Source organism: Penicillium cosmopolitanum (assembly GCF_028827165.1).
Source record: "Penicillium cosmopolitanum strain IBT 29677 chromosome Unknown utg000006l:49.0-5199605.0:1.0-5204138.0, whole genome shotgun sequence".
Taxonomy (NCBI): domain Eukaryota; kingdom Fungi; phylum Ascomycota; class Eurotiomycetes; order Eurotiales; family Aspergillaceae; genus Penicillium; species Penicillium cosmopolitanum.
Window position 1 is genome coordinate 1,047,771 of NW_026622676.1, and position 23,613 is coordinate 1,071,383.

The 23,613-nt window shown below is 48.9% G+C and overlaps 9 protein-coding genes across 9 annotated transcripts; 6 read left to right on the forward strand and 3 right to left on the reverse strand.

The window, feature by feature from the left end:
* Window positions 1-1,180: 1,180 nt before the first annotated feature.
* Window positions 1,181-2,650, forward strand: N7509_004928 (uncharacterized protein; the record flags this gene model as incomplete). Its single annotated transcript, XM_056629565.1, has 1 exon — window positions 1,181-2,650. The coding sequence occupies one exon, from the start codon at window positions 1,181-1,183 to the stop codon at window positions 2,648-2,650; it is 1,470 nt and encodes a 489-aa protein (XP_056488867.1).
* A 728-nt stretch (window positions 2,651-3,378) lies between these two features.
* Window positions 3,379-5,168, reverse strand: N7509_004929 (dihydrolipoyl dehydrogenase; the record flags this gene model as incomplete). Its single annotated transcript, XM_056629566.1, has 4 exons — window positions 3,379-4,218; window positions 4,280-4,762; window positions 4,857-4,936; window positions 5,033-5,168. 4 exons carry the CDS (start codon window positions 5,166-5,168, stop codon window positions 3,379-3,381), a joined length of 1,539 nt encoding a protein of 512 aa, XP_056488868.1.
* A 2,471-nt stretch (window positions 5,169-7,639) lies between these two features.
* On the forward strand, window positions 7,640-8,365 carry N7509_004930 (uncharacterized protein; the record flags this gene model as incomplete). The annotated part of the gene is made up of 3 exons (XM_056629567.1): window positions 7,640-7,936; window positions 7,993-8,107; window positions 8,163-8,365. 3 exons carry the CDS (start codon window positions 7,640-7,642, stop codon window positions 8,363-8,365), a joined length of 615 nt encoding a protein of 204 aa, XP_056488869.1.
* A 15-nt stretch (window positions 8,366-8,380) lies between these two features.
* Window positions 8,381-9,563, reverse strand: N7509_004931 (alpha/beta hydrolase; the record flags this gene model as incomplete). Its single annotated transcript, XM_056629568.1, has 2 exons — window positions 8,381-8,679; window positions 8,729-9,563. 2 exons carry the CDS (start codon window positions 9,561-9,563, stop codon window positions 8,381-8,383), a joined length of 1,134 nt encoding a protein of 377 aa, XP_056488870.1.
* A 1,265-nt stretch (window positions 9,564-10,828) lies between these two features.
* Window positions 10,829-12,286, forward strand: N7509_004932 (FAD-binding oxidoreductase; the record flags this gene model as incomplete). The annotated part of the gene is made up of 1 exon (XM_056629569.1): window positions 10,829-12,286. One exon carries the CDS (start codon window positions 10,829-10,831, stop codon window positions 12,284-12,286), a length of 1,458 nt encoding a protein of 485 aa, XP_056488871.1.
* Window positions 12,287-13,916: 1,630 nt separating this feature from the next.
* N7509_004933 (uncharacterized protein) lies at window positions 13,917-15,856 on the forward strand (the record flags this gene model as incomplete). Its single annotated transcript, XM_056629570.1, has 5 exons — window positions 13,917-14,313; window positions 14,377-14,530; window positions 14,583-15,063; window positions 15,130-15,456; window positions 15,521-15,856. The coding sequence occupies 5 exons, from the start codon at window positions 13,917-13,919 to the stop codon at window positions 15,854-15,856; spliced, it is 1,695 nt and encodes a 564-aa protein (XP_056488872.1).
* A 571-nt stretch (window positions 15,857-16,427) lies between these two features.
* Window positions 16,428-16,874, forward strand: N7509_004934 (MGMT family protein; the record flags this gene model as incomplete). Its single annotated transcript, XM_056629571.1, has 1 exon — window positions 16,428-16,874. One exon carries the CDS (start codon window positions 16,428-16,430, stop codon window positions 16,872-16,874), a length of 447 nt encoding a protein of 148 aa, XP_056488873.1.
* Window positions 16,875-17,623: 749 nt separating this feature from the next.
* Window positions 17,624-19,706, forward strand: N7509_004935 (uncharacterized protein; the record flags this gene model as incomplete). The annotated part of the gene is made up of 2 exons (XM_056629572.1): window positions 17,624-18,572; window positions 18,667-19,706. The coding sequence occupies 2 exons, from the start codon at window positions 17,624-17,626 to the stop codon at window positions 19,704-19,706; spliced, it is 1,989 nt and encodes a 662-aa protein (XP_056488874.1).
* A 1,871-nt stretch (window positions 19,707-21,577) lies between these two features.
* N7509_004936 (uncharacterized protein) lies at window positions 21,578-22,284 on the reverse strand (the record flags this gene model as incomplete). The annotated part of the gene is made up of 2 exons (XM_056629573.1): window positions 21,578-21,827; window positions 21,905-22,284. The coding sequence occupies 2 exons, from the start codon at window positions 22,282-22,284 to the stop codon at window positions 21,578-21,580; spliced, it is 630 nt and encodes a 209-aa protein (XP_056488875.1).
* Window positions 22,285-23,613: the final 1,329 nt, after the last annotated feature.

Genomic DNA, 23,613 nt, shown 5'->3' on the forward strand with positions numbered 1-23,613 from the left:
GGTTCGATTCCCCCTATCGGAGTTTCATTTTTGTCTGTTGTTTTTTCATCTTCTATGTATGTGTGTCGCGCCCGCGGTTGTTATGGTAAATTGCCAGGCCGCCACAAGCATACCGACCCCTAATCACCTACCTCGCACAGCCCTTCTCGGCAGGTAGTGGACTAAAATTTCACAATGAAAAGCCACCTTGCTAGTTGGTTTTGGTTGTTGTTCTCTGTCTTATCCCGTGATCTCGAAGTCTGAATCCGGCCGGGGTACGCTCACAGTGGTCGGGACCGTGACGGAATGCCAGGACGCGGGGAATGTCACGGATAGTTTGGGCGATAACGACCTGTTCTTAAGACTTGAGCCATGGATGGGAGAATATTTGTGCGGCGCAGTAAGAGTTGAGTTCTGTCGGATCCGGCCCGGCAGGCCTTAACATATGGGTTGACGGGTCTAGATTCTCTTAAAGTTTTGCACGGCAGTTCGAACCACCTATAGAACTTCGTACCTAAGAACATGATTAGATTCGCTGCGGCGAGACCTTTCAAGAGAATACGCTCGTACTCGTACTTTTTTTTCGCGCATCTGATCATGAGCTGATGGGATTCGATGTTAATACGCGTCATCATACTGACCAACCCCTGGTATGAGGAATGAAATAGTTTTTGAATTTAAACGAGTACTCCTCCAGGCTATATTCAAGACCTGAAATTTAGTTCCTTTCACGGTGCGCCTGCTCCGTAACGATTTGCATAAGGCGTAGGTGATAATAATGCCTCAGTCTAGATTGTCTTATAAGGAAAGACTTGATGTCATGGGTCAAGCTAGATGAGAACCAGAGCATTCAAAAACATTATGGCGGGAGCCCATGACTCAAAGAGAAACCCAACGTATACCGCGGTAATTTTGACTATTTTCAGATATATGATGCTACCATATAGTTCGTTCGGTTTTCTTTTTGTTGCGATTGGTAGGATCTATCCCGGGAGTGAATGTAAAATGGCCGGGCGATATCTGGGCTATTGGAACTTATCAGCCTACTATTATATAGTATCCGGCTTAAATTAATAGCCCCCCACTCCCAGGCAGAAATCATTTCCAACTATTTCCCGCACGCTTATTACTCAGGACCTCGTTTCCTAATCATCGCGTACTCTATTCAGTTATCATGGCCATGTCACCCCTACTACCCAGTATGAATGGAGAGCCCGATATTACGGTGCTAGGAAGAGATCGAGTTGATCTTTTTTCTTTCCAAAAAGGGGATATCCAATCCCTCCAAGGTCTGGAGGCCGGACCAAGGCTCTTGCGCAAATTTATGTTTGAAGAAAGCGAAAACAGTACCACCTCGATTTTTCAAGACATTGATAACCATCAGTCCGAGACCAAGGAGATCAGATGTGCGAACTCTCTGTTCTCCATGAACGAGTTGTCTTTGGTCGATAGAAAATCCGAAGTTAACTCTCAACGGTCATTTGATGCAACCTCTCCGCTTCTGCCTATCGATATCCGATTATCAAATGACGAAAGCCCACAGAATCCCCCTCTAGCCTGGAAAAGCATATCAAGTCAGTTCCTCGTGATCGACGATCCAGAAGGCGAAATAATTTCCACGGAAAAGTGGCGATCTTGTCTGGGAGACTGCAGATCATCTTATGTCTTCTATAGTACCAGAAACCCAAAGCAGATATCGCAGACTGCGAACCAAACTTCAGGGATCTTCAAAATCCTCAGGAATCCTGACTTGAGACATCTGCTTATTATTATCGATGCCGATGATCTAAGGGACAACGGAATATCAATCACGCCGAAGTCATCATGGGAGAAAATAGCTGCGGATATAGTAGATCTCTTCAAGCCCGCTGAAATACCAGACTCTCCAGGTGAATTTACGGCGACAGTCCAATGGATCATTCGAATTGGTTCCTCCGGCGCGGTCGTCTTGCGGCAGAATCCGTCACTAAATCAGCTCTACTTCGATCTAGAGAATGGTGCAGCTGTTGTGACACCACCATACTCTGTACCTCGCCCGTCCCTCCAAGCTGCGTTTACAAGTGGATTGATATACAGCGTGAGAAGCGAGATAAATAATCACCCACGTCGAGCTCTAGCAGACATTGATCTTCGAGAACCGATCACAAAAGGGTTAAGCAATGTTCAATCCCTCGCAGAAAAAAGATTCCCTGCATCCGAGAGACCCGAAAATTGGTGCCCACAATACCCGGACTTGGACTTCGAAATGGAGCTAATTCAGAACATTGAATGTTCTGAAATACCATCAACACCTGAAAAACGCGAGACATGGTCCATATTCGAACAATACGTGGAGCGAAGACCTCATCCTCGACGCAGTTTGGAAAAGAAAATCTTTGACCTAGCTGAAGGTATTGTGAACGCCCGGGAAGAGGATGGATCACTAGCATCTATCCCCACAGCCAAGTTTGCCAAGATGTCCGTAGCCGACAGGGAGGTAATGGATAAATTCCATTACATCTCAAATAAGGTGCAGGAATATCTTGCAAAGCCTCCCAAAAACCACTTTCTATCGGAGTGTCACCAGGCTCTGGAAAATCCTTTGGCACCAAACAGATCATGCAGAAGGTCATACAAGGAAAGTCTGCCAGTAATTCCAAGGAACGGCTCCATCAACAGTCAGTCAAACTGAAACCACAATACCCCGAGGTGAATTGCAATGTTTCACAGTTCCTTGACCACTCCAGCCTGCCGGTTGTTTTCCAGAAAATACGAGACAAGGTTTTGTCAGGTCGGATCGCTAAAGTCTACTTTGACGAGCTTGACACGACTTTGAATGGAGAGCTTGAATAGCTGAAATTCTTCTTGGCTCCCATGGAATGATGCGCAGTTTAATGATGGGGGTTATAGCCGCCCAATTGGCCAGGCCGTCTTCTTTATCGGGGCACGGCGAACACATTCGAAGGGTTTGATAATGATAAATCCAACTCATCCCTGCCATACCAAGCAGCGATTTGCTGGAATTTGGAAATAAAGGGTTGCGAGCAATTGAAGATATGATGGTAGTCATACCTCCAGGTTTTACCTAGTAGAACACGGGCGAACTATGATATTTGCAGGTCCACCACGCCATACTTTTTTTTTTCAAACTTCAAGTTGAATTGTAAGTTTAACGTACTAGTACTGGTATAGTAAGTAAGTCTACACGTCCTGGAAAGATATCTTGGGCGGTTAACATGAAGCAATTGGCTAACGAGATGCAAAGGCACTAGGATTGGTAGTGTGTGTTTTAGAGATAATAACAGAAAGAAATGATTACATGAAATGCTACATGTAGTTTGCTAGCGAAGCTAGACTAAAACTCCAACAAAAGTAGTACACGGGGGTGAGAGGATATCGAAATCGCAACTGCGTCAACGTCTAGAAGTGGATGGCCTTGGAGTGGGTGGCCATGGCGGCCTCCTTGAAAGCCTCGGAGAGGGTAGGGTGGGCGTGGCAAGTGCGGGCAACATCCTCACTTGAAGCACCGTACTCAATGGCGAGGGTAGCCTCGGCGATCATCTCACCGGCACCGGGGCCGATGATGTGGGCACCCAGGATGCGGTCAGTCTCGGCATCAGCGATGATCTTGACGAGACCCTCAGTGTCGAGGTTGGTCTTGGCACGGGAGTTGGCGCTGAAGGGGAAAGATCCGACGTTGTACTTGACACCGGAGGCCTTGACCTCGGCCTTGTTTTGGCCGACCCAGGCGACCTCGGGGTGGGTGTACATGACGGGAGGAATGGCGGCGTAGTTAACGTGACCGTGGCCCTTCTTGATGTACTCGATGACAGCAACGGCCTCCTCCTCGGCTTTGTGGGCCAGCATGGGGCCGAAGGTAACATCACCAACAACGCGGACGTGGGGCAGCTTGGTGCGGTACTCCTGGTCGATGACGAGACGGCCACGGTCGTCCTTGTCGATACCGACGTTCTCGAGGTTCAGGCCCTCGGTGTAGGGACGACGGCCAATGGCGACCAGGACAACATCAGCGTCCAGAGTCTCCTCCTTACCGCCCTTAGCCGACTCAACGTTCAGGGCGACGGTAGCTCCGCTGTCATCACCGTTGACGACCTTGGTGCCAGTCTTGAACTTGATGCCCTGCTTGCCCAGGATCTTTTGGGCCTGCTTGGCGATCTCGGCATCCATACCGGGACCACCGATCTGGCCGAGGAACTCAACAACGGTGACCTGAGCACCGAGACGGGACCAAACGGAGGCCTATAATGACAAGGAGTGTTAGTTTACTAGGTATAATCAGAGTGGCAGATAATAAACGCACCATCTCGAGACCGATAATACCACCACCAATGACAACCATCTTCTTGGGGACCTCAGTGAGGGTAAGAGCACCAGTGCTGGTGATGATGCGCTTCTCGTCGATGTTCAGGCCGGGGAAGGGGGTGGCTTCGGAACCGGTGGCAATCAGGATGTTCTTGCCGCGGACGGTCTGCTCGCCACCCTCGTTGAGGGCAACCTTGATAGTGTTGCCATCGACGAAGGAACCGGCACCCTTGATGTAGTCGACACCGTTCTTCTTGAGCAGGAACTCCACACCCTTGGTCAGACCCTCAACGGACTGGTCCTTGGCCTTCATCATCTGTCCAAGGTTGAGCTGGACATCACCAACTTCGATACCGCGCTTCTTGGAGTCGTGGAGGATCTGGTGGTAGAGGTGGGAGTTGTTGAGCAGGGACTTTGAGGGAATGCAGCCGACGTTCAGGCAAGTACCACCGAGGGTTCCGCGCTTCTCGATACAGGCAGTCTAGACAGGTTTCTTCTGGTTAGCAAAATTTCAAGGTTGCGATCAACACAGCTCCACCTGTTGGATGCGGTGTCAAAATGGAATTCAAACATACCTTCAGACCCTCCTGACCAGCCTTGATGGCGGCAACGTAACCGGCGACACCACCACCGATGATGACGAGGTCGTGGTCTCCTGTTGTTGGGCACACCGGAAATCAGCAATCGTCCACCGGGGAGCACGGAGAGCAGTCGGAATCGTCCCCGAGAAGTTGTTCAAGCATAAACTTACCGGCTTCAGAGGCATAGCCGCGACTTGAGCGGCCAATGAAGAGCATAGAGGGAGCAATGAAGGTGGAAGGCACAGCCTTGGAGCCGGCGCGGAGCGCAGCCCGCGGCGCAGCACGGGGGAGAACGGTGCGGAACATGACGAGAGACAGATACGGAGACAGATAACAGAGAGAAGGGGGGAGGGAAAAAAAGTCCTCCTGGAAATTAGCCTGGAGGTAGGGGAGGGTGAGAATTGGGGGGAGGAGATGAGTTGTCTTGAAGGTCCAATCTGGCGGGAAAGGACTGAGCTTTCGCGGTTTGGAGATATTAGGTAAGCCCCATTTGGGTCGACTCGGCAAGTTGACGTGTTTGCCGGGGATGCCGATTCAACTGCAAAGATGACTCGACAGTGGTGATTGACGGTATCAACTACGGAGTATCTCACTACTTGTATAGTTATAGCACTCTCTGTGTGAAAGGTATATCGCCAGGGCAACATGAGAATCTTGTATACTAGTACCGTACGGCTATACGGGTGTGAAGCCTCCGGGAACCATGAAGACCTTTTCCGCTCTCCACCTGGCCGGCCAGATCTACCCCGGGAAGACCTCTCTATTCCTAGTGCCTTTAAAGTTAGCCTGCCCAAATGACGCCCCTAGTCGTCCTTGATGTCCGCGGGGCTTGAAAGGGCGATCAGGTTTACCGGATCCTCCGATCCCCTCTCTTACCACGGCTACTCTCGGCATGACATATTCACCGTTGACTACTACTAGTAAGTGCTTGAGAGTCCTCGAGGTCTTTAGGGAAATGCGTTGGCATTACTCCTACCTTTGTCTGTAATACTTGAGAGAATCTAAGTCCTTTTTCACACCTCCTTTGTCTATGGTTTAACGCCGGAGACCGGCCCGTGTGGGAACAAGTCAACATCGGACTAGTCCGGGCTGCGGAGAATATCATAGTACAGCTTGAAAATGAATGGATGTGAACTGCGATCATACCTACTACTAGTTACTGCCTACCTATATCCTTATGTACGAACCGTGACTCGTCGTACACTTAATTTGTTATCGACCTACTTGGAAAGGGGAGTACTAGTTACAAGTAATTGCCCAAATGTTGCCCAGTAACTAGTATACCTCGATCATCAGAAGTGAGCCTTGGAAGGAGAAGGATTGTATGCGTATGTCTCCAGGGCGGCGATCCCCGGATTCATAGATGTGGCAAGCCCGCGGAAGGGTTGAGCTTATAAATCGTAAGTGGCCATTGGTCACCGCTTCATTCTATCTTTGCTGTTACGGCGGAAGATCAAAGCATTTCTCAAGACGTGCGAGCACTCGTAGTTATCTTTGTGACCCCGATGAGTTGAGCTGGAGCTTTGTTGGGGCAAGCCCAGGATTTGTATCGGAGAATCTCCGCCTATCGGCGGTTGTGGTGACTTGTTGAGAAAGTAAAAAAAAGGAGCAACAAAACTTACCTAATTTACCTCGTTGTGACAGCCAAAAAAGAAAAGAAAAGGAGAATTGGTTAAAAGATAGTTTCCTCGTCATGATTGTAATATTCCCATAGTTCATTCGACAGTACAAAAGTGAAGCACTGCGAAAATCCAGTTCTAAGGCGATTGCTATGAGCGATTTGTTGGGTGGCAGAAAGCAGCTCGATGGCAGGCGGAATGTGCCCGAAGATCGGTCGCGTCGCCCGTTCCTGTGCCTGGCTCCAAGTTATGCTTTATGGGCGGCGGGAACAATATACTGAAACTTTGATGTTGAAACAGCACTTTTTTTATCTTATTTTTTTATTGATGTATTCCAAAAAGAAATTCCACTTAAATCTCGATTTCCAGAGACCGACAATAAATTTGTTCTGGGCCCTGAATTTGAACTATAGGGCTCTTTGCAATAAGTTGTAGTAGAAAGCTTTTTATCGGAGGGGGGATTGATCCTTAACAGATTTCACACGCTAGAAGTATTCTCAAAGCGAAACCTCCCCTCTTTTACCCGATGGACATGTATTTGAACTGATATGCGAGGTTCGTCACGCTAATCCATATTCTCAAGTATCGCTTTAGTACGAATTTTGGCAGTTTTGGCATCTAGTATTTACTTTTGTTTTGTAGATACGAATTACGGTATCCGTCTCCTGGAAATATCAACCCTATGTAGTACGGAGTACTGTGTGATCTTTTCCATATCATTCTCCGTCAAAACAAAACCATCCTGGTGGATCCTAGGTCAGGGGTTAAATCCTGAGCATCTTGATACAGTCAGCAGAGCTTATAAATATACTACTAGCCTTGTGTAGACATTTATAGAGGTGAGCCACATACTGTATCGGGTTAGTATTAATATTTCAGGATTGGATGCGGCGGATTAACTCTGCTTACTCCGCTTAAGCTCCCGCAAGGCTCGCTTTATCTCCGCTTAGCCCCCAAAGGCTAAACCGTGAGATCGGTATGTCGGCGCTCCGTCCCCGACAAAAAACAGCTTGACAGAAGGTATATAAGGTATATTCCCAATCGACAATAAACAGTCCATAAGCATCCTGAGGTCCATCATCACAGATTATCCCATTCAGATTACTCTATTCAGATTACTCTATTCAGATTATCCCATTCAGTGAAAAATACCCAGTCATGTCTAACCTGGCTCCCTCAATCCTCGCGGGCTTCAAGGGCCGTCGATCCGTTTACTCTCTGGCAAATGAGTCTACAATTTCCGACGAGCGTATTGAAGAGATCCTCTCCGAAGTGATGAAAAACATGCCCAGTGGATTCAACACCCAAGGAACCCGCATGGTTGTTTTGTTGAAGGAAGAACACCAAAAACTATGGGATATCGCCCATGAAATCGCCAGTGCTAGTGTGCCTATCGAGCAATTTGAAAATCTTTACCGAGCCCGTATTGCTGGCTTTCGTGCCGCATATGGAACGGTAAGTTTGATTCTAATACAGAGAAGGATTTATTTCTTATACTAATGCATCGATAGGTTCTATTCTACGAGGACCCTGCTGTGTTCAAACCCCTGGAAGTGAAAATGCCTATAATTAAAGACAAATTTCCTGAATGGTTGGATCATGCAAGTGGAATGAGCCAGCTTGCTGGTGAGTGAAATCCCTACTCAACGCCGATGAAAATTAGTACTAACAGCACTGGTAGTTTGGACACTACTAGAAGCCGAAGGACTTGGTTGCAATTTGCAACACTACAATCCTATGATCGATGCTCGCATATCCGAACAATGGAAGGTACCAAAAGAATGGAAATCTAAATCACAGCTGGTCTTTGGCAAGCCTACCGGACCCCCGAGAGAAAAGACCTCCGAGCCTCTAAGCAGCCGGCTTTTTGTGTATGGAAAATAGCGAATTCGATTCCTTCTAGACCGGTGTTCCAGGCTTCTCGTTATCTAGATTTTCAAAGTTATCTTCCGATCTTGTGAAAAATTCCGCTTTAAACCCCCGTCTTTCCGTTTGTAGATTTTGAAGGAAATCCCCCGCTTTCCTTGCGCATTTAAGTGCCCCATGGCGGAAATTCGCAACACCACCAATAGCCAAAACATCATGGGGAACCCCATCTTCCTTATATAGATCAACACAGTCCATATTCTCCGGTATCTTCAAGAAGGCCTGGGCAAGTTGCAAGTGTTGCTGTAATAGGATCTCTCTCCCTCCAGTAACTATAAGCAGTGGCGAGGGCAATATGAACGGATGTCTGAGTGGGATAACTTGCTCCTCGATAGGGCCGGTAATGTCCAGGTCTCTGAGATAGTTCTTTGCCCCCCCAAGCTGGAAGAGTCGCGGGAATGTATTCAGTTTTGTAATTTGGGTCCCTGTGCCAGTCCGAGGTATCGATGGCAGCCGGAACATCGCACCATGGCGAAAAGACCCAATTGCATAAAGGCGCAGGAAGAATAAATGGATTATCCATTTGAACGATATATCTGAGAAGCCCGAGAACAAGGTGTGCCCCTGCGCTATCACCACTCAAAACGATTTGCGACGCTGGTATATGGAGCGTATAAACCAGATAGGAGTATGAGGAAATAGCATCTTGAAGCTGTGCAGGGAAATGCCCTTGTGGTAGACCGGATAATCTGTACTGCGGACAGAAAACATAAAGGGCGGAAGAGTTGTCCAGAAGGTTGTCGGCTAGAAAGCGAGTAAATTTCGTGCGACCATCTCCCATTATATAGGAGCCGCCATGGAAATGGAGAATGACATGCTGGCCTTCAGGAACGATAGTGTCTGAAGAGAAACGGTTTGGATACCAGGTGCCTCCGATAGTCTCCGGCCAAACATCATTGTCCTCTGCCACCCCATAATACGCTTCTGGTAACGCCGGATCGACTAGAACGAACCGATCCTTTTCCCGTCCCGGTTTCAAGGATAGTGATGGCTTGATTCGGAAGGTGACAAATTTTTGCAGCCCTACCTTCATAAGAGCACATGTGAACGCTTGTCTGTATGTCCAATTTGGATCTTGGCGACGTCGAGGTTGTAGATAGAGGGCCAAAAGGAACAGAAAGCCGATGATGGAGGTGTCTGAGAGTGATGGCCACATTGGTGCTGAATAGCAAGATTATATCAAGAAAGGTTTTGTTGCTGCTCTATTAGGCCGGCGTGAGGCACATTTGAGAAGAAACCAAGGAATAAGAATATAAAATAAAGAGGGCAGCGTTTGTGTTTCTTCTAAAAGCCTGACTTTTGGCTGAGTGGTAAAAAGAAGTTATGCTGGACAGTAGCTAATTCTGTGGGCGTGGTGACATCAACATGATGTTGAGAAGAGGCGTTTGTGCTGGCCTCAAATCTGCTTTCTTTGCTTCGGGTATATCTGGCTGCCAATAAAACCTTACGCTTTCTCAAATGAGACCTTCAATTTCCTGGGTTGGGATCTCGTGGCAGCCTTGAGTAGCTCTGTGATTGCCATGGCGGAGCATGTTTAGTAGCTGAAGGTTGGTCTATAAGCCGGAAACTTTTGCAAAGCTTCATTTTCTCTATACCCCGAGCAAGCCGTGGGGATTATTGTAGAAATTAACTCATAGTTAACATTGCCCATCTGATTCATCTGCTTCTGCGCATTGATTGGCTTGGTACCTGACCGGGATATGATTGGCGATTGTCGCGAGATTGTCAATGTTCAGACGATTATACTTCCTTTTTTCGCAAACCTCTCTCTATCCAGTCTTGTTGTGTCTTATTTTTCTGAAGGGATTCAAAATCCGAAACAATTAAGTGTTTTATTGCCAAACAAGGCGGGGAGGTTTTATACAATAATTGCATCGCTAAGAAATGCCTCGGAGTTGAAATTTTGGGGTACTCTTTGAACCCATGATATTCGACACACGCTCCTGATTTTTATGCCTGAACGACAAGAGACCACGCCTTTTTGAGGGTGTTCTCCGAGGAGGAGAGAGGGAGAAAGGAGATCCTTCGCTCCCGTCGCCCATTCGAGATAGTGATCGACAGGTCACTAACTATGCTAGGAAATGATTTCAACGTTATCGTATTCCATCGTATACAATTGCCGAGGAACCCTATCTTCCTAACATTCGGGCTGTGGTATGCTAGTCGTAGTTCGAGCATCAGCAAATTCGGAATGTTGACCCACATTTAACCTCCCCTGAACTGGTTAGTAGATTGGCCGTTCTTCACCCTTTTTTAACGCTCACCCCTCGCCGTTGTCGTATTCCTGTCGTATAAATTATTACGACCGAGGAAGCTCGCGCATCACGTCTGTTCATTCCACGTGAAGGAGGATAGTGGGGAGATATTTGAAGGCTTTCGTCCCTTTCTGATTCTCATCCACAACCCGCGTTGCTGTGCGCCATGATTGCATTCCTTCTTTCCTTGTTGACAGGCGTCTCTGCTGCAGCTTCTGCGGCAGGTACCTCAGCATGCTCAAATATAACCAGTCAGCTGGGCTCGTCGAAAGTCACCAGCAATAAGTACAGCTTGGATTACGTGGGCAGCACCGAATATTGGAACACTATACAAGATGATTATAAGCCTTCGTGCATCGTCTATCCCAAGAATGCCCAGGATGTTTCAACCGCCCTCCAGGCGATTCGAGCCGCCGACAGCCGCTTTGCAATCAAAGCTGGCGGTCACAATCCGAACACATACTATTCATCTGTTGACAAGGGCGTGCTTCTCGATTTGAGCAGCATGACGGAAAGATCTTACGACCCAGACACAACTCTCGCTACTTACCAACCAGGCGGAGTATTTGGCGATATCTATGACTATTATGTGCAATATAATCGCACAGTGGTTGGAGCACGACTTGCCGGGGTGGGAACCGGTCTTGCTCTGGGTGGCGGTATGAGCTACCTTTCGCCCCAATATGGCATGGCCTGCGATTCATTCCGAGAGTTGGAAATTGTCCTTCCTAGCGGTGAAATTGTCACTGCCTCGGAGAAGTCGAACCCCGATCTATTCTTCGCGTCGCGAGGTGGCGGTGGCAACGCGTACGGAGTTGTCACCAAGTATACAGTCCAGAGCCGTCCGATCGGTCAACTCTATGCTGGAAATATCATCTATCTCTTTTCCCAGAAGGACGATGTCATCTCAGCGATCGGCGACTTCATAAAATACAACACTGACCCTAAGGCGGCTATCATCGGCACCTACGAGAAGCTGCCTACACCGGATCTGAACCTGAATATCGATGAGGCTATCATTATGTTCCTCGTCTATGACGGTGAAAACCCAGGCGATGCATTTAAAAACTTCACCAGCATCCCTTCCCTTCTCAACACAATGAGCCTTAAAACATACCCCGAAGTTGTGGATATGCCTATCCCAATGTCGACAGAGCTTTCCCGTGGCTCCAACATGTTCCGCGTGGGCGTTCATCGTGCGGACAATGGAAGTTATGAAAATGCTCTGGATGTGTGGCGTAACTGGGCTGAATCCAACAAGGGAAAATATGTCCTCCTGTCGCTGGACTTCCAGCCCGTTCCGAAGAGTCTGACAGATGCCAGCAAGGCCCAGGGTGGCAATGCAATGCAGATGCCGGATGGTCCGTGGTTTTGGTTGAATTATTTGATCACTACGCCACCCGGAATGAGTGAGCCAGATTACAACGCTGTTCAGGCTAGCTACCGTGATATGGTTGCGTCGGTCGACAATGCAGATGATCTCCCTCTTTTCATTAATGATGCGAACCACGACCAAAATCCTCTACAGACATTCTCGGCCTTTTCGAAACTTCAGGAGATCAAAAAGAAGTATGACCCGGATAACTTCTTTGCTGACAAGACTGGTGGCTGGTCGTTTGCTTAGTCTGGGGCAAAAAGGGGATATTTTGTTTGCTCGGTTCAAGTTCCAAGGTTCCAGTTGGCTTATAGCTAACAGATGAGTGGTATTTCAAGTTGTTACGAGAAGACACAGTGCTCATCCCCGTTCTTCTGACCTGTCTAAGGATAAATCTTAGATAAAGCTCGATCGCCCTCGATTATTTCGCAATGAGTCAATATAATGTCTATAATGAGATACTTACTCCGTACCGGAAAGCACAATGATAATCCTCGGCGTCAAATATGCCATGATCAACTACCGCCCTCCGCGGTTAATTCTATCTCGACCTTCCCGCAAGAGTGGGGATCTCGGCTTTAGCCCGGACCATAGGGCGTACTAAAGACGTCATTCGGAAAATAGAAAATATGCATCGCGTGACAATATGATAACCTTAAAAGCCTTTATCAGATTCTCGGCATACATACGAGAATACTCCGTACTCTGGAACTGGGCCGGATATAGAATTATTTGATGGGACATGGCTTGGAGTCGGCGAACTTCCGGTGATCGTTCGACGCCACTAGGTAAAGCAAGAGAAGTAAAAAGGCCAAGCAGATTAGGGCGATACTAGTATACCAAGACATCTTTGTTCCGGTTCGGTGGATCATTGACTGCATTGTTTCCCCCGGCTTGCCGAGTTTAGACAAAGTCTGGAGACTGCGTATCGCGAGTCTCCGGGGTTAACCTTGCTTCTGGTGGGACCACCCCGAACAAACCCGCCTATTGGCCTGGCCCCTTCGGAGTGTGGGCTCACCGGAGTAGACTTTGCCCCGATGTCGCCGAGGCTGGGGAATGACAGAATGCTACGAGGAAATGCAAGAAATTAACCGATACTGAACATGTATCATCCTTAGAACGATGGCTGGGGCTTTTAGTCCCATGGCTCCAATTGACAATCTTGAGGATGGGAGCCTTCATTCTGACTTTTAGCAGTTTGTTCGAGGCAGAAAATCAGGGGCGAAAAACCTTAACCAAATGCCGTGCCTGTCGGATTGCCGATTCCAGCGGGTGTCGGTTAAAAGGAACATCCCCGCGTCTCCCCAGTTCTTCTTCCGCTTGAGGGGAACCCGAAAGCACTTGTCCTCCACTATGACCAAATCAACCCGGATTTGAATTTCACAGTGGAGACGACGAGGGTCTAAGACTCACGTCCCCCTCTCTTGTTTGTGCTCGTGAACTCGATGTAACCAGATCGGAGGCTCCCGCTACCTGCTCTTCCTGGGGCGACAGTCGGCCGATCCTCGTGGGGAAGTTTCCTTGTCGGTCTTCTGCAGGTGGGGGATCCAATCGCATCTTCGACTGTCCCTCCAGTTGCGGATTCAAGTCGACTTCTCGGGCGAAACTGGTTAAAAGGCCCCGTTGGACATGATGTCGGACCGCAAACTTCGAGTTCCGTCGCTGTCCTGCATCTGGCACGATTCCCCACGGGGCTCGACTGGTCGGTTGCTTTGAGTGATCTTGCATTGAGTCACCCAGTGACCGGTCGATCACCTTCTTCTTTCTTTTCCTTCCGCCTTTTCTCAATTCTATAGATACCCCTCCTCCCCCGTCCCCGCACGGGTAATGCATCTGGGAAATCATCAATTTTAGATCGTTGCGTCCCCTTTCGTTCATCATGAGCGACAAGATCTCCTCTTGGAATGTTGTCCACAAGCTGGAGAAGCGAGGGCTTCTCGTAGCCATCAACTGTGTTGCAGCGCTATCAATTCTATTCTTTGGTTATGACCAGGGAATGATGTCTGGGGTCAACAACTCCAAGAACTATATCGATCTAATGGGGTTCGGCTACACCGAGATGGTGGAAGGAGAACCAACACCGGTGGTCACCAATTCTTTGCTGCAGGGTGGTATTGTGGCGGTTTATTATCTGGGAACTCTATTCGGCGGTCTTTTCGGCGGCTGGCTGGGTGATCGCATGGGCAGAATCAAGACCATCGCTGCTGGGGCAATTTGGGCGATCCTAGGTGCGAGTCTGCAGTGCTCGGCCCAAAACCACAATTGGATGATTTGCTGTAAGTGATCACCCTACTTATGGTCTGACAGCTCCGAGAGTCTGTGATTGACGAAGCCAACAGCGCGGTTTATCAACGGCATTGGCACGGGTATTTTAAACGCCATCGTTCCTGTCTGGGCCACGGAGACCGCTGAGCACACTTCGCGTGGTCAATTCATTGCCATTGAATTTACTCTGAACATTTTTGGTGTTGTCATGGCTTACTGGCTAGAATTGTGAGTAAATAACTGCTCTATTTTGTTGACTATGCCACTAACAGCTGCGCAGTGGTCTGTCATTCATTGATGGCGGCAAGTCGGCCTTCCAGTGGAGATTCCCTATCGCTTTCCAAATCCTCTTCCTCCTTGTTCTTTTTGGAGTCGTCTGGTTTTTCCCCGAGTCCCCACGTTGGTTGGTCAGTGTCGGCCGCGAGGAGGAAGCCCGGTATATTCTTCAACGACTTCGTGGTAGCAGCCCCGAGGATCGCGTCCGTGCCGAGGCCGAGTTCCTGGATATTCAGGCCATCGCTGAGATGGAGAAGACCGTAGTTCACGGTGGCGGACACTCTTATCTTTCCATGCTCTTTGGCTACAAGTCTGGAGATCTTCACATTGGTCGTCGCGTGCAACTGGTTGTCTGGTTGCAAATCATGCAAGAATGGGTCGGTATCGCTGGTGTCACCGTTTACGCGCCGACTATCTTCAGCATTGCTGGGTTCGACTCAAGGAAGAGTCAGTGGATTAGTGGATTGAACAATGTGTTCTACATGGTATGTTTATAGGTGGCACATCTATCTTTTTTTATCTTCCTGCTGATACTTCTTTTCGTGTTTTAGTTTGCTACTCTCGTCTGTGTTTTCACTTTGGATCGCATTGGTCGCCGCTGGACGCTATACTGGGGCTCGATAGTACAGGGTATCGCCATGTTCCTCGCCGGTGGATTCTCACGCCTCGCCATAAATGCCAAAGACGATGGTGACATGGGCCAAGCGTCATCATATGGTGCAGCAGCAGCCTCCATGATCTTCATTTTCACCTCGACTTTCGGAGCTACCTGGTTGACCGTGCCCTGGGTGTACCCGGCTGAGATCTTCCCTCTGGCTGTTCGTGCTCGTGGAAATGCCTGGGGTGTTGTTGGTTGGAGCATTGGAAACGGATGGCTGGTAAGTTTTGGATGCATTTTGAGAAAACTATTCAATATGATACTGACATTTGAAACTCATATAGACCCTTCTGTGTCCCGTCATGTTCGGAGCCATCGGTGAAAAGACTCTTTATGTATTTGCCGCCAGCAACGTCATCACGATCCCCATGGTGTGGGCTTTATATCCGGAGAGTAGCCAGCGTACTCTGGAAGATATGGATCTTCTGTTTGCTTCTCCAAGCCCATGGGCCTGGGAGGCTGAAAAGACCTTTGCTCGCCTCAAGGCTGAGAACCCTGGTATGGTCCAAGCTATCAGCCGCAAGAACAGTGTTCTGGACCCAGAGGCGGGCAAGTCATTCGAGATTGCGAAGGCGGAGGAGAATGCTACTAGTGCTGCGGAGCACGTTGATCACGCTTGAGATGAATCCAGGGATTCTCACTTCTGTCGAGGTATAACTTGCAGAGAAGTACTATACGTACTTTGCGGTATATTGATACTAGGTTGCGTATAATGAGTAATGTTAGAAATGGAAACGAATAGATACCATGTGCCTTGTCGTAGGCATGGATGGAATTATCAAATCAAATTATCCAAAATATATTGAAACTTCAACCTTGGGACTTGTTAAGCGCGTGATCAATTTTTGGGACATTCGATGCTCTGGTGTTGAGATGCTCTCCAGGGCTCTGATTGGTCACATCCACAACAACTCCGGATGCCGCCACCACATTTTATATTTCAAAGCTTTGAGTCAGATTTCTCCGAGTCCTATAAACTGTCCTACTTTCATAACACATCATCCCTAGGATTGTCCCAAAATCAAAGGAGCTGCGCAAAAGTACATCTTTCCTAAACCAAGTTCGCGTTTGACGCGTCTCATCGCGTCCGCAGTCGAACCAGCACTGTCCGCCTACAACCCAAACCAACGCTGGTTATACAAATTACGAATAGCTTACCTTGAGACCGAGAAATCTATCTATCTATCTACGATGGCAACAGAAACAACCCCAGAACCATCGCAAGTGGTCTCGGCCATACCATCTCCCCACTCCCAGCCAACCTCCAAATCAACCACCACAATCACCACAACCAACACGCCAACTGAAATCCATCAAAAGTACCTCCGGCGCATCTCTCTCCACCCAACACTGACCCCATTTCGCCGACGCGTCTACCGCGCTCTCCTCTCCGTCCCCGAAGGACGATGGACAACATACTCCGCGATGGCAACATACCTCAACTCCAGCGCGCGGGCGGTAGGCAATGCGATGCGCACGAATCCCTTCGCGCCCGAAGTACCCTGTCACCGAGTACTCGCGGCAGACCGCTCACTTGGTGGGTATAAGGGGGAGTGGAAGGTTAGCAAGCATATAGGTAGTGGTTCTTTTCGCGACGAGAAGAGGTTAAGACTCCTAGACGAGGGGGGTTACTTTTGACGGGGATGGGAAGGCAGGAGGGTCTTGTTTCAAGGATTTCCGAGATTTAGGGGCGAAGTAGATAAATGCCCAGGTTCTTGCTACTTCGCATGGGATAGCTTTTGTTTTCACGTCTGCTCTTTGTTAGGTGGTGGCGTTTGTGAGGTTATGAGAGCCGGTTCGCAATATTTAAATGGTTGAAACTCTGAAAAGTAAATAGTCATTCATTGGCAACACGTCACGTTTTCGTCTGCATGCATGCATGTGAATATGACCGGGAACTTCTGACCTGGCCATGGCTTTCAACATCTAAATTCATGTCGGGAACAAACGCTCGATTCGCACTAGCAACTGGTCGTTTCCCCAAGTTCCACAAGCAAGGCAGAAATAAAGAAACATGCGCATATTGGCCCAGTTGGAAATTGGATTAAATAAAATAGTATGGAATGGTCTGCCTGGGGCTGCATGTTTCCAAGGCTATCACATCTGGGCACATGTATTGAGTCAATCACCCTGCGGGAACTTGCACCCCAGCCACGTTCTCGGAATCGCTAGCTCACCATAACAAGCATCGAATTTGATTCTCATCGAGTTCTGTGCAACAATGAGCTGAACTGTACCTGGATCTTTCGAGGATTATCGGAGTTGGTCCTGCTATTTCCAAGGTTGAGTTGGGCCATGCGTCGGTATTCAACCAAGGACTGTATTTAAATGCGGTAGTGGCCGTGTGGTGATTTTGCTCAAGTTGATAAGACTCTATTTCAGGCAATATGAAGCCCCTTATTCCTCTTCTACTCTGCTTGTTGACAGCCGGAAGCCCTTGCAGCTGTCTCCAAGAATTTCATACTCCTTTGCCCTCACCTAGCAGGAAAGAAACCTCCGGCCAAGTTAACAGATTTGACAAGACTTGTGAAGGGAACGATTTCAACAACCGACAAGATTGGTGCGGCTTCGGTATAAACACAGATTATACAACCATTTCACCAGACACCGGCGTCATCCGCGAATTCTGGCTCGAACTCGACCAATTATACCTAGCACCGGATGGCAGGACAAGATGGACTCTGGCAATAAATGGTACGATACCGGGCCCGACTATTGAGGTCAACTGGGGCGACACAGTTGTCGTTCACCTTTTGAATAAAATACCCAGTACTGTCCGCAATGGGACCAGCATGCACTTCCATGGCATCCGCCAACACTATACAAATCCGAGCGATGGTGTTGTCTCAATTACTCAGTGTCCAATCAGACCCGGGGAGAGAATGACATACCGCTGGCATGCGACCCAATATGGAACAACCTGGTATCATTCACACATCGGACTGCAGACATGGGAAGGGGCCTTTGGTGGTATCATTATCCATGGACCCGCGAGTGCAAACTACGACGATGATAAGGGTGTAATTTTCTTGAATGACTGGGATACAAGAACTGTCGATGAGCTATGGGAGTTTGCGCAGAACTCTGGACCTCCGACAGTTGACAATGGTTTAATCGATGGGATGAATGTCTTTGGAGAAGACGGCAATCCAGCTCAAACCGGAAAGCGCTTTAATATGACCTTTATTCCAGGGCGGTGCTATCGATTGCGACTTGGAAATGCGGCTTGCGATACCCATTTCAAGTTCAGTATCGATCACCATTCCCTCACAGTGATTGCTGCAGACCTAGTTCCAATCAGACCATATAACACAACGGTTCTGGACATCGCGATAGGTATGCCAGAAGCTCCTCAGAATTCCTGAAAATTCCCAACAGATCGTATGAATCACCAATCCGCAGTATTAACATAAGCATGCAACACTGACAGGTCAACGCTACGATGTCATCGTCCACGCAAACCAAAAACCTACCACTGAGAAATCCTCAACTTTCTGGCTCCGCGCAATCCCCCAAACAAGCTGCTCAAAAAACAGCAACGCGGCCAACATCCGGGGTGTAATAACCTACAGAAACCCAGGAGAAAAGGATCATGAACCTCTCACACTCCCAACAACATCACCACACAACTACACAGACAGTTGTATCGACGAAGATCCCACAAATCTAATACCAATCATCACGCCCGACTTCACCCCGTCCGAAAAAATAACCTACAACAAATCCCTCCCGGTGGGAATAACTCTCGATGCAAAGAACCACTACCGCTGGACATTAAACGGCACTTCCATGCAACTAGACCGGGCAAACCCCACACTACAAACGATCGCCTCAACCCCAGACCACGACTCCGCAAACAGCTCACACTCACACCCACACTCACACTCACGCACAGACGCAGTGATCGACCTACCCGACACCGACTCCTGGACACTAATAATAATAGAAACAACCCTAGCCGCGCCGCACCCTGTGCATCTGCACGGGCACGACTTTCTCATCATTGCGCAGGGCCAGGGACCGTATCGGGATCACCATCGGTCCCCTGCAGATGCAGGCTTCAGCTCGACCCCAGCCCGGGCCTTGGACCTGGATCCGGCCTCGACCAAAACAAAGATCCAAACCCAAACCCCAACCCAAACGCCGAATGTGGGTGTTGGTGTTGGTGGTAGTGGGGCTATTACGTTTTTGTCGGGATCTTTTCCAAAACGCGATACGGCACTTCTTCCTGCGTCGGGTCATTTGGTTATTGCGTTTAAGACGGATAATCCTGGTGCGTGGCTGTTGCATTGTCATATTGGGTGGCATCTTGAGCAGGGGTTTGGGGTACAGTTTGTTGAGCGTGAGGATGAAGTGCGAAGGCTATTTGAAGGGCAGTGGAGGGAATTGGGAGAGTCGATGGAGGAAAGGTGTGGGCGGTGGGAGGAATACTGGGGAAAGTATGGAGATGAAAATGGATCGGGTGTGTAATTAATACTAGCCCTGATGTATAAGATTAACTTGAAGCAGCATGAAAGAGAGCCGAGAATGTAATAATTATTCTGGGGAAGGTGTTTCATGTCATCCGCATATAACTTGAATATTTAGAGCTCATTTCAGTGGCATCTATGTACAACTAGGAATGTCCTTGACAAGAAATGATGAAGAATATTTGCCACCTGGGAGAATAGTACCTCGTTCACGTAAACAAATAGTCAAAGCTGCTCCGTACCAAATGTGATAATCCGTCGACCTCATTGTCCTAATGATATCACATCATGATTCCACACCAAACCCAAGATTTTGAATCAACGGAAATCAAAAAATCAAGTCGCGACGCAGAACCCCAATCCCGATCACGTTAAACTAGCGACTCCCGACTGATGTACGGAATACATCCTGTACGGGATCATGCAGATGAGGAGTCGGATGCACCCGTTCTGGTATACCGATCGGCCCCCATCCCCCCTCCATCCACATCGCTGAGTCGGCACGCGTCCACGAGTACATACCCTACGGAGTGTGCAGCAAATAACGAATCAGTACTTCGGTGAAGCCGAAAGCCGGATAATAGAGTAAGTTAATATCCATGACGAGGCGGGGAAATGGGCGATCTGTCTGATCTACATGACTCGGTACCCCGTGTGGAATACACACGCACCTCGACCTGTCGCACTATGAGATGGGGCAAAGTTTGTCTGACGCGATGAAAGGATTCTTTGCAGGGGTCTGGCTGCCGAAAGGGGAGGAGGTTGGGATGATCAATCCTTTTGTGGGACTGGGTTGGGGGTTAGGGCTTGGCTTTGCTTGCCGCGTTATTATTTCGAGGTACGGAGTACGAGTACGGTGTACCTACGTAAGTTGCACTTTGAGAGTGGATTTGAACGTATTGCAGATGTGATGATGATCTTTGGATGGGCGGATTGTAGCGTTGTAATGATAGCGGGGAATTGAGGAGCGAAGGATTGAATCTTCTTCGCTCTAGACCCGTCCGGTACGGCTGTTTGAGTTTGACGGGCTTGATGTTCTACAATACGGAGGACGGGTAAGGATGATTATGGAATGGAAATGGGTTGATTGGGTTGGGTTATGTGGGTGCGTGTAAGAACTAGGGACACTAGAGGATGTTTACTTTTGGGAGAGTGATCTGCGCATGCGTTATTTTCGGTCTTTGTTGCATTGCGACTGCCGAAGCTAATCATTCTTCTCCTGACAGAGTTTTGATGATGAGCCAAAAGAGGGATACGGTAGTCCCAGCTAGCTACCTCTCTTAGCTAGTGAGCTCCCAGGAACCAGCTCTCCACTCCACTCTACAACGGTACTGCAATCCTTCGAGTGGAATCAATAGCTAGGAGCTACGGGAGGTTGCACAGAGCGGGGTTTCAGATGTAACAATCCTTTGGATTGGTGGTAGGTATGGTATGTAGGTCCGAGGTTCGAAAATAGCAAAGTCATGATCCGTCCAATTCGTGTCCAGGGGAATCCGTAATTCTAAATCCATCGAATCATGTACCGTCTATCGCATAGCGTCCAGAAAAAAGAGAAGAAAAGAAAATCAACAGTAGAAAATAAGAGATAAAAAGCAAAATAGCAAGTGGTAGTAAATGGGAATGAGAAAAAAAGCTCGCGGCGCAGTCTATACATGACCAAAAGCAGTCTATAAAAACAAGCAGAACAATCGCAAAGTGAAGAAAAGAAGAAGAAGCAAATTCGCCATCCGCGCGGGAAGAAGAGAAAGAAAAGACATAAGATGGTCGTAAATCATACACTGTGGTGAAGAATAACAGCTGGCTGTGCCGTCACAAACTGTCGAAAAAAAGACAAAATGCTGAGCAGAATGCGTCGACTATCGTACGATCCGCTTATGAGATCTCCTTAGCGGAGCGCTTGAAAGCTCGACGCTTAGGCACATCAAGGTGGTGATATGAACGCAGGTGCTCGACAAGGTGATCCTGGCGCGGGAAGCCATTGCTACCCTTGCGCGAGCAGTGATCCACGGGGCAGTTGCGGAAGACCGGGTAATGCACGCTGGACTGGTGGCGCTTTAGATCGGCGAAACGAGTGAAAGACTTGTTACAGCCGCTGGCGTCGCAGGCAAAGGGTTTGGTCGGTCTATGCGGTCACTTGTTAGTAAACATGGTCGCGGAGGTAAGAAATGGAGAACGACAGGGCGATTGAAATTCACTTACTTCGCAGCGGACGGAGATTCAGGGCCAGAGTCCTCGACCATGCTGAGGGGGTAGCTGGTGATCGCCAGCTCCTCGTGTCCATTCCACCCACCGACACTATCGCATGTGCTGCTGGCGGAGCTAGGGACGCTGGTTGCCATGGGCGGCGCCGCCTCATACATTTGGAAATCCTTGATGGGGAGTTCTTTGATTGGCATTGCAGGAGAGTACATGTATGGAGAGCTGGTGAAGGAGTAGATCTCTGGGTGGACCTCTTGCACAAAGGGAGAGGCAGGGTCCATGTCAAAGGATGAGGAGGAGTCGTAGACTGGGGCTTGGGGAGCACCCATGCCGTAAAAGAAGTCCATACCACCGGGGGGAGGAGGAGTAGGACGAGGCATACGAGTCTGGATAGCTGAAGGGGGATTGCATGTCGGGCGACGAGAAGGAAGAGTACGAGTGAGAATGGGGCTGTGGTGAGGAGGTCGATGACAACGACTGTTTGGAGAGGGGAAGTGGGACTGGGATGGACTATGGGGGTTTTAAGAAGAACGAGTTAGGGCCATGAAGAGAACAGATTGGGCGAAGGATTCTAGAAAGCAACTAGCGTAGCCTACCATGGTGGGATTTGAGACGCCGGTGTGTGATCCTTCGAGAGTGATGTACAGAGTACAGCTATGCAGAACTGGGGAATTTGGGGGCCAAGTTGAGTCGATAGTAGGTGGTAAGGTATGTCAGAAGTGAAAAGTGAAAAGTAAAAGTGAGAAAAATCAACACATGTGGTGTTTTCCCCTTGCGCAAGCGTCCTTTCTTATGTATTATTTTAGTCCCAGCTGTTGTCCAGCTGGAAGTACGATAGCGGCTCTCTTCCCTCAACTCCACCTAGTTGGACCAACTAACTGGACCACAACAACCCCCCGGCTCCAATACGAAGTCATCTGCTGTTGATGGGGGAGGGAAACAAGTCTCTGACTGGTCTAGTTGATCGGGGACAGCCTCATCGAGAGGAATTGAAGGCCCCCGAGTGGTCAACCAGTCGACTCAGCCCCCGCCTTCAGCATCGTCATTCGAGGATCATTGCGGGAATTTACTGCATTCACGCCGGGATTCTCGTGCATTAGGGCGGGTGGAGGGCTTCCAGAGGGGCTTCTCGAAATTCTGGAAACCTTCTAGCGTACACGGCCGAAGATCCACTCTAGTGGAATCGGTGGTATCTGGCGGGGTGTCATTGGGGGGGAAAGCCTGATGCAAGGGTTGCCAAGTCAAAGAGGGGGCGGCTCGAGGGTGTCCGAGTTAACCCAGGTTGAGGGGAGATCAAACCTCAAGGATTGGTCCAAATTATACGCTAGCAAGGTGGCCTTTTGTGGTCAGACCGCAACAAGTGGGTTTGGGTTGGGTTGAGGAGGGAGGGGGGCTGGCGTCAGTCCTGCATATTCGCTTCCCCCTCATGGAAAAGGATCATCGGATCCGGGTGGTTAGCGTGGTCGGTCCCTTCTGGAAGGCTTCTAGCGGGAGGGGCCAGGAGTCTGTCCGTTTTTTGAGGCGGGTTTCACGAGCTGCACTGTGATGCAGCATGCAGCACCATACGTTCAGCTGGGATGTGTGATGATGCACCCTGTGGTGTATAGGCATGGACGGTTCACCCTGCGGCGTGTGCTGTATACACAGTATTGCCAACTTGAATGAGTGATTCTGTCAACTTCAAGTCCAGTCACAGGCCCGACGAACCC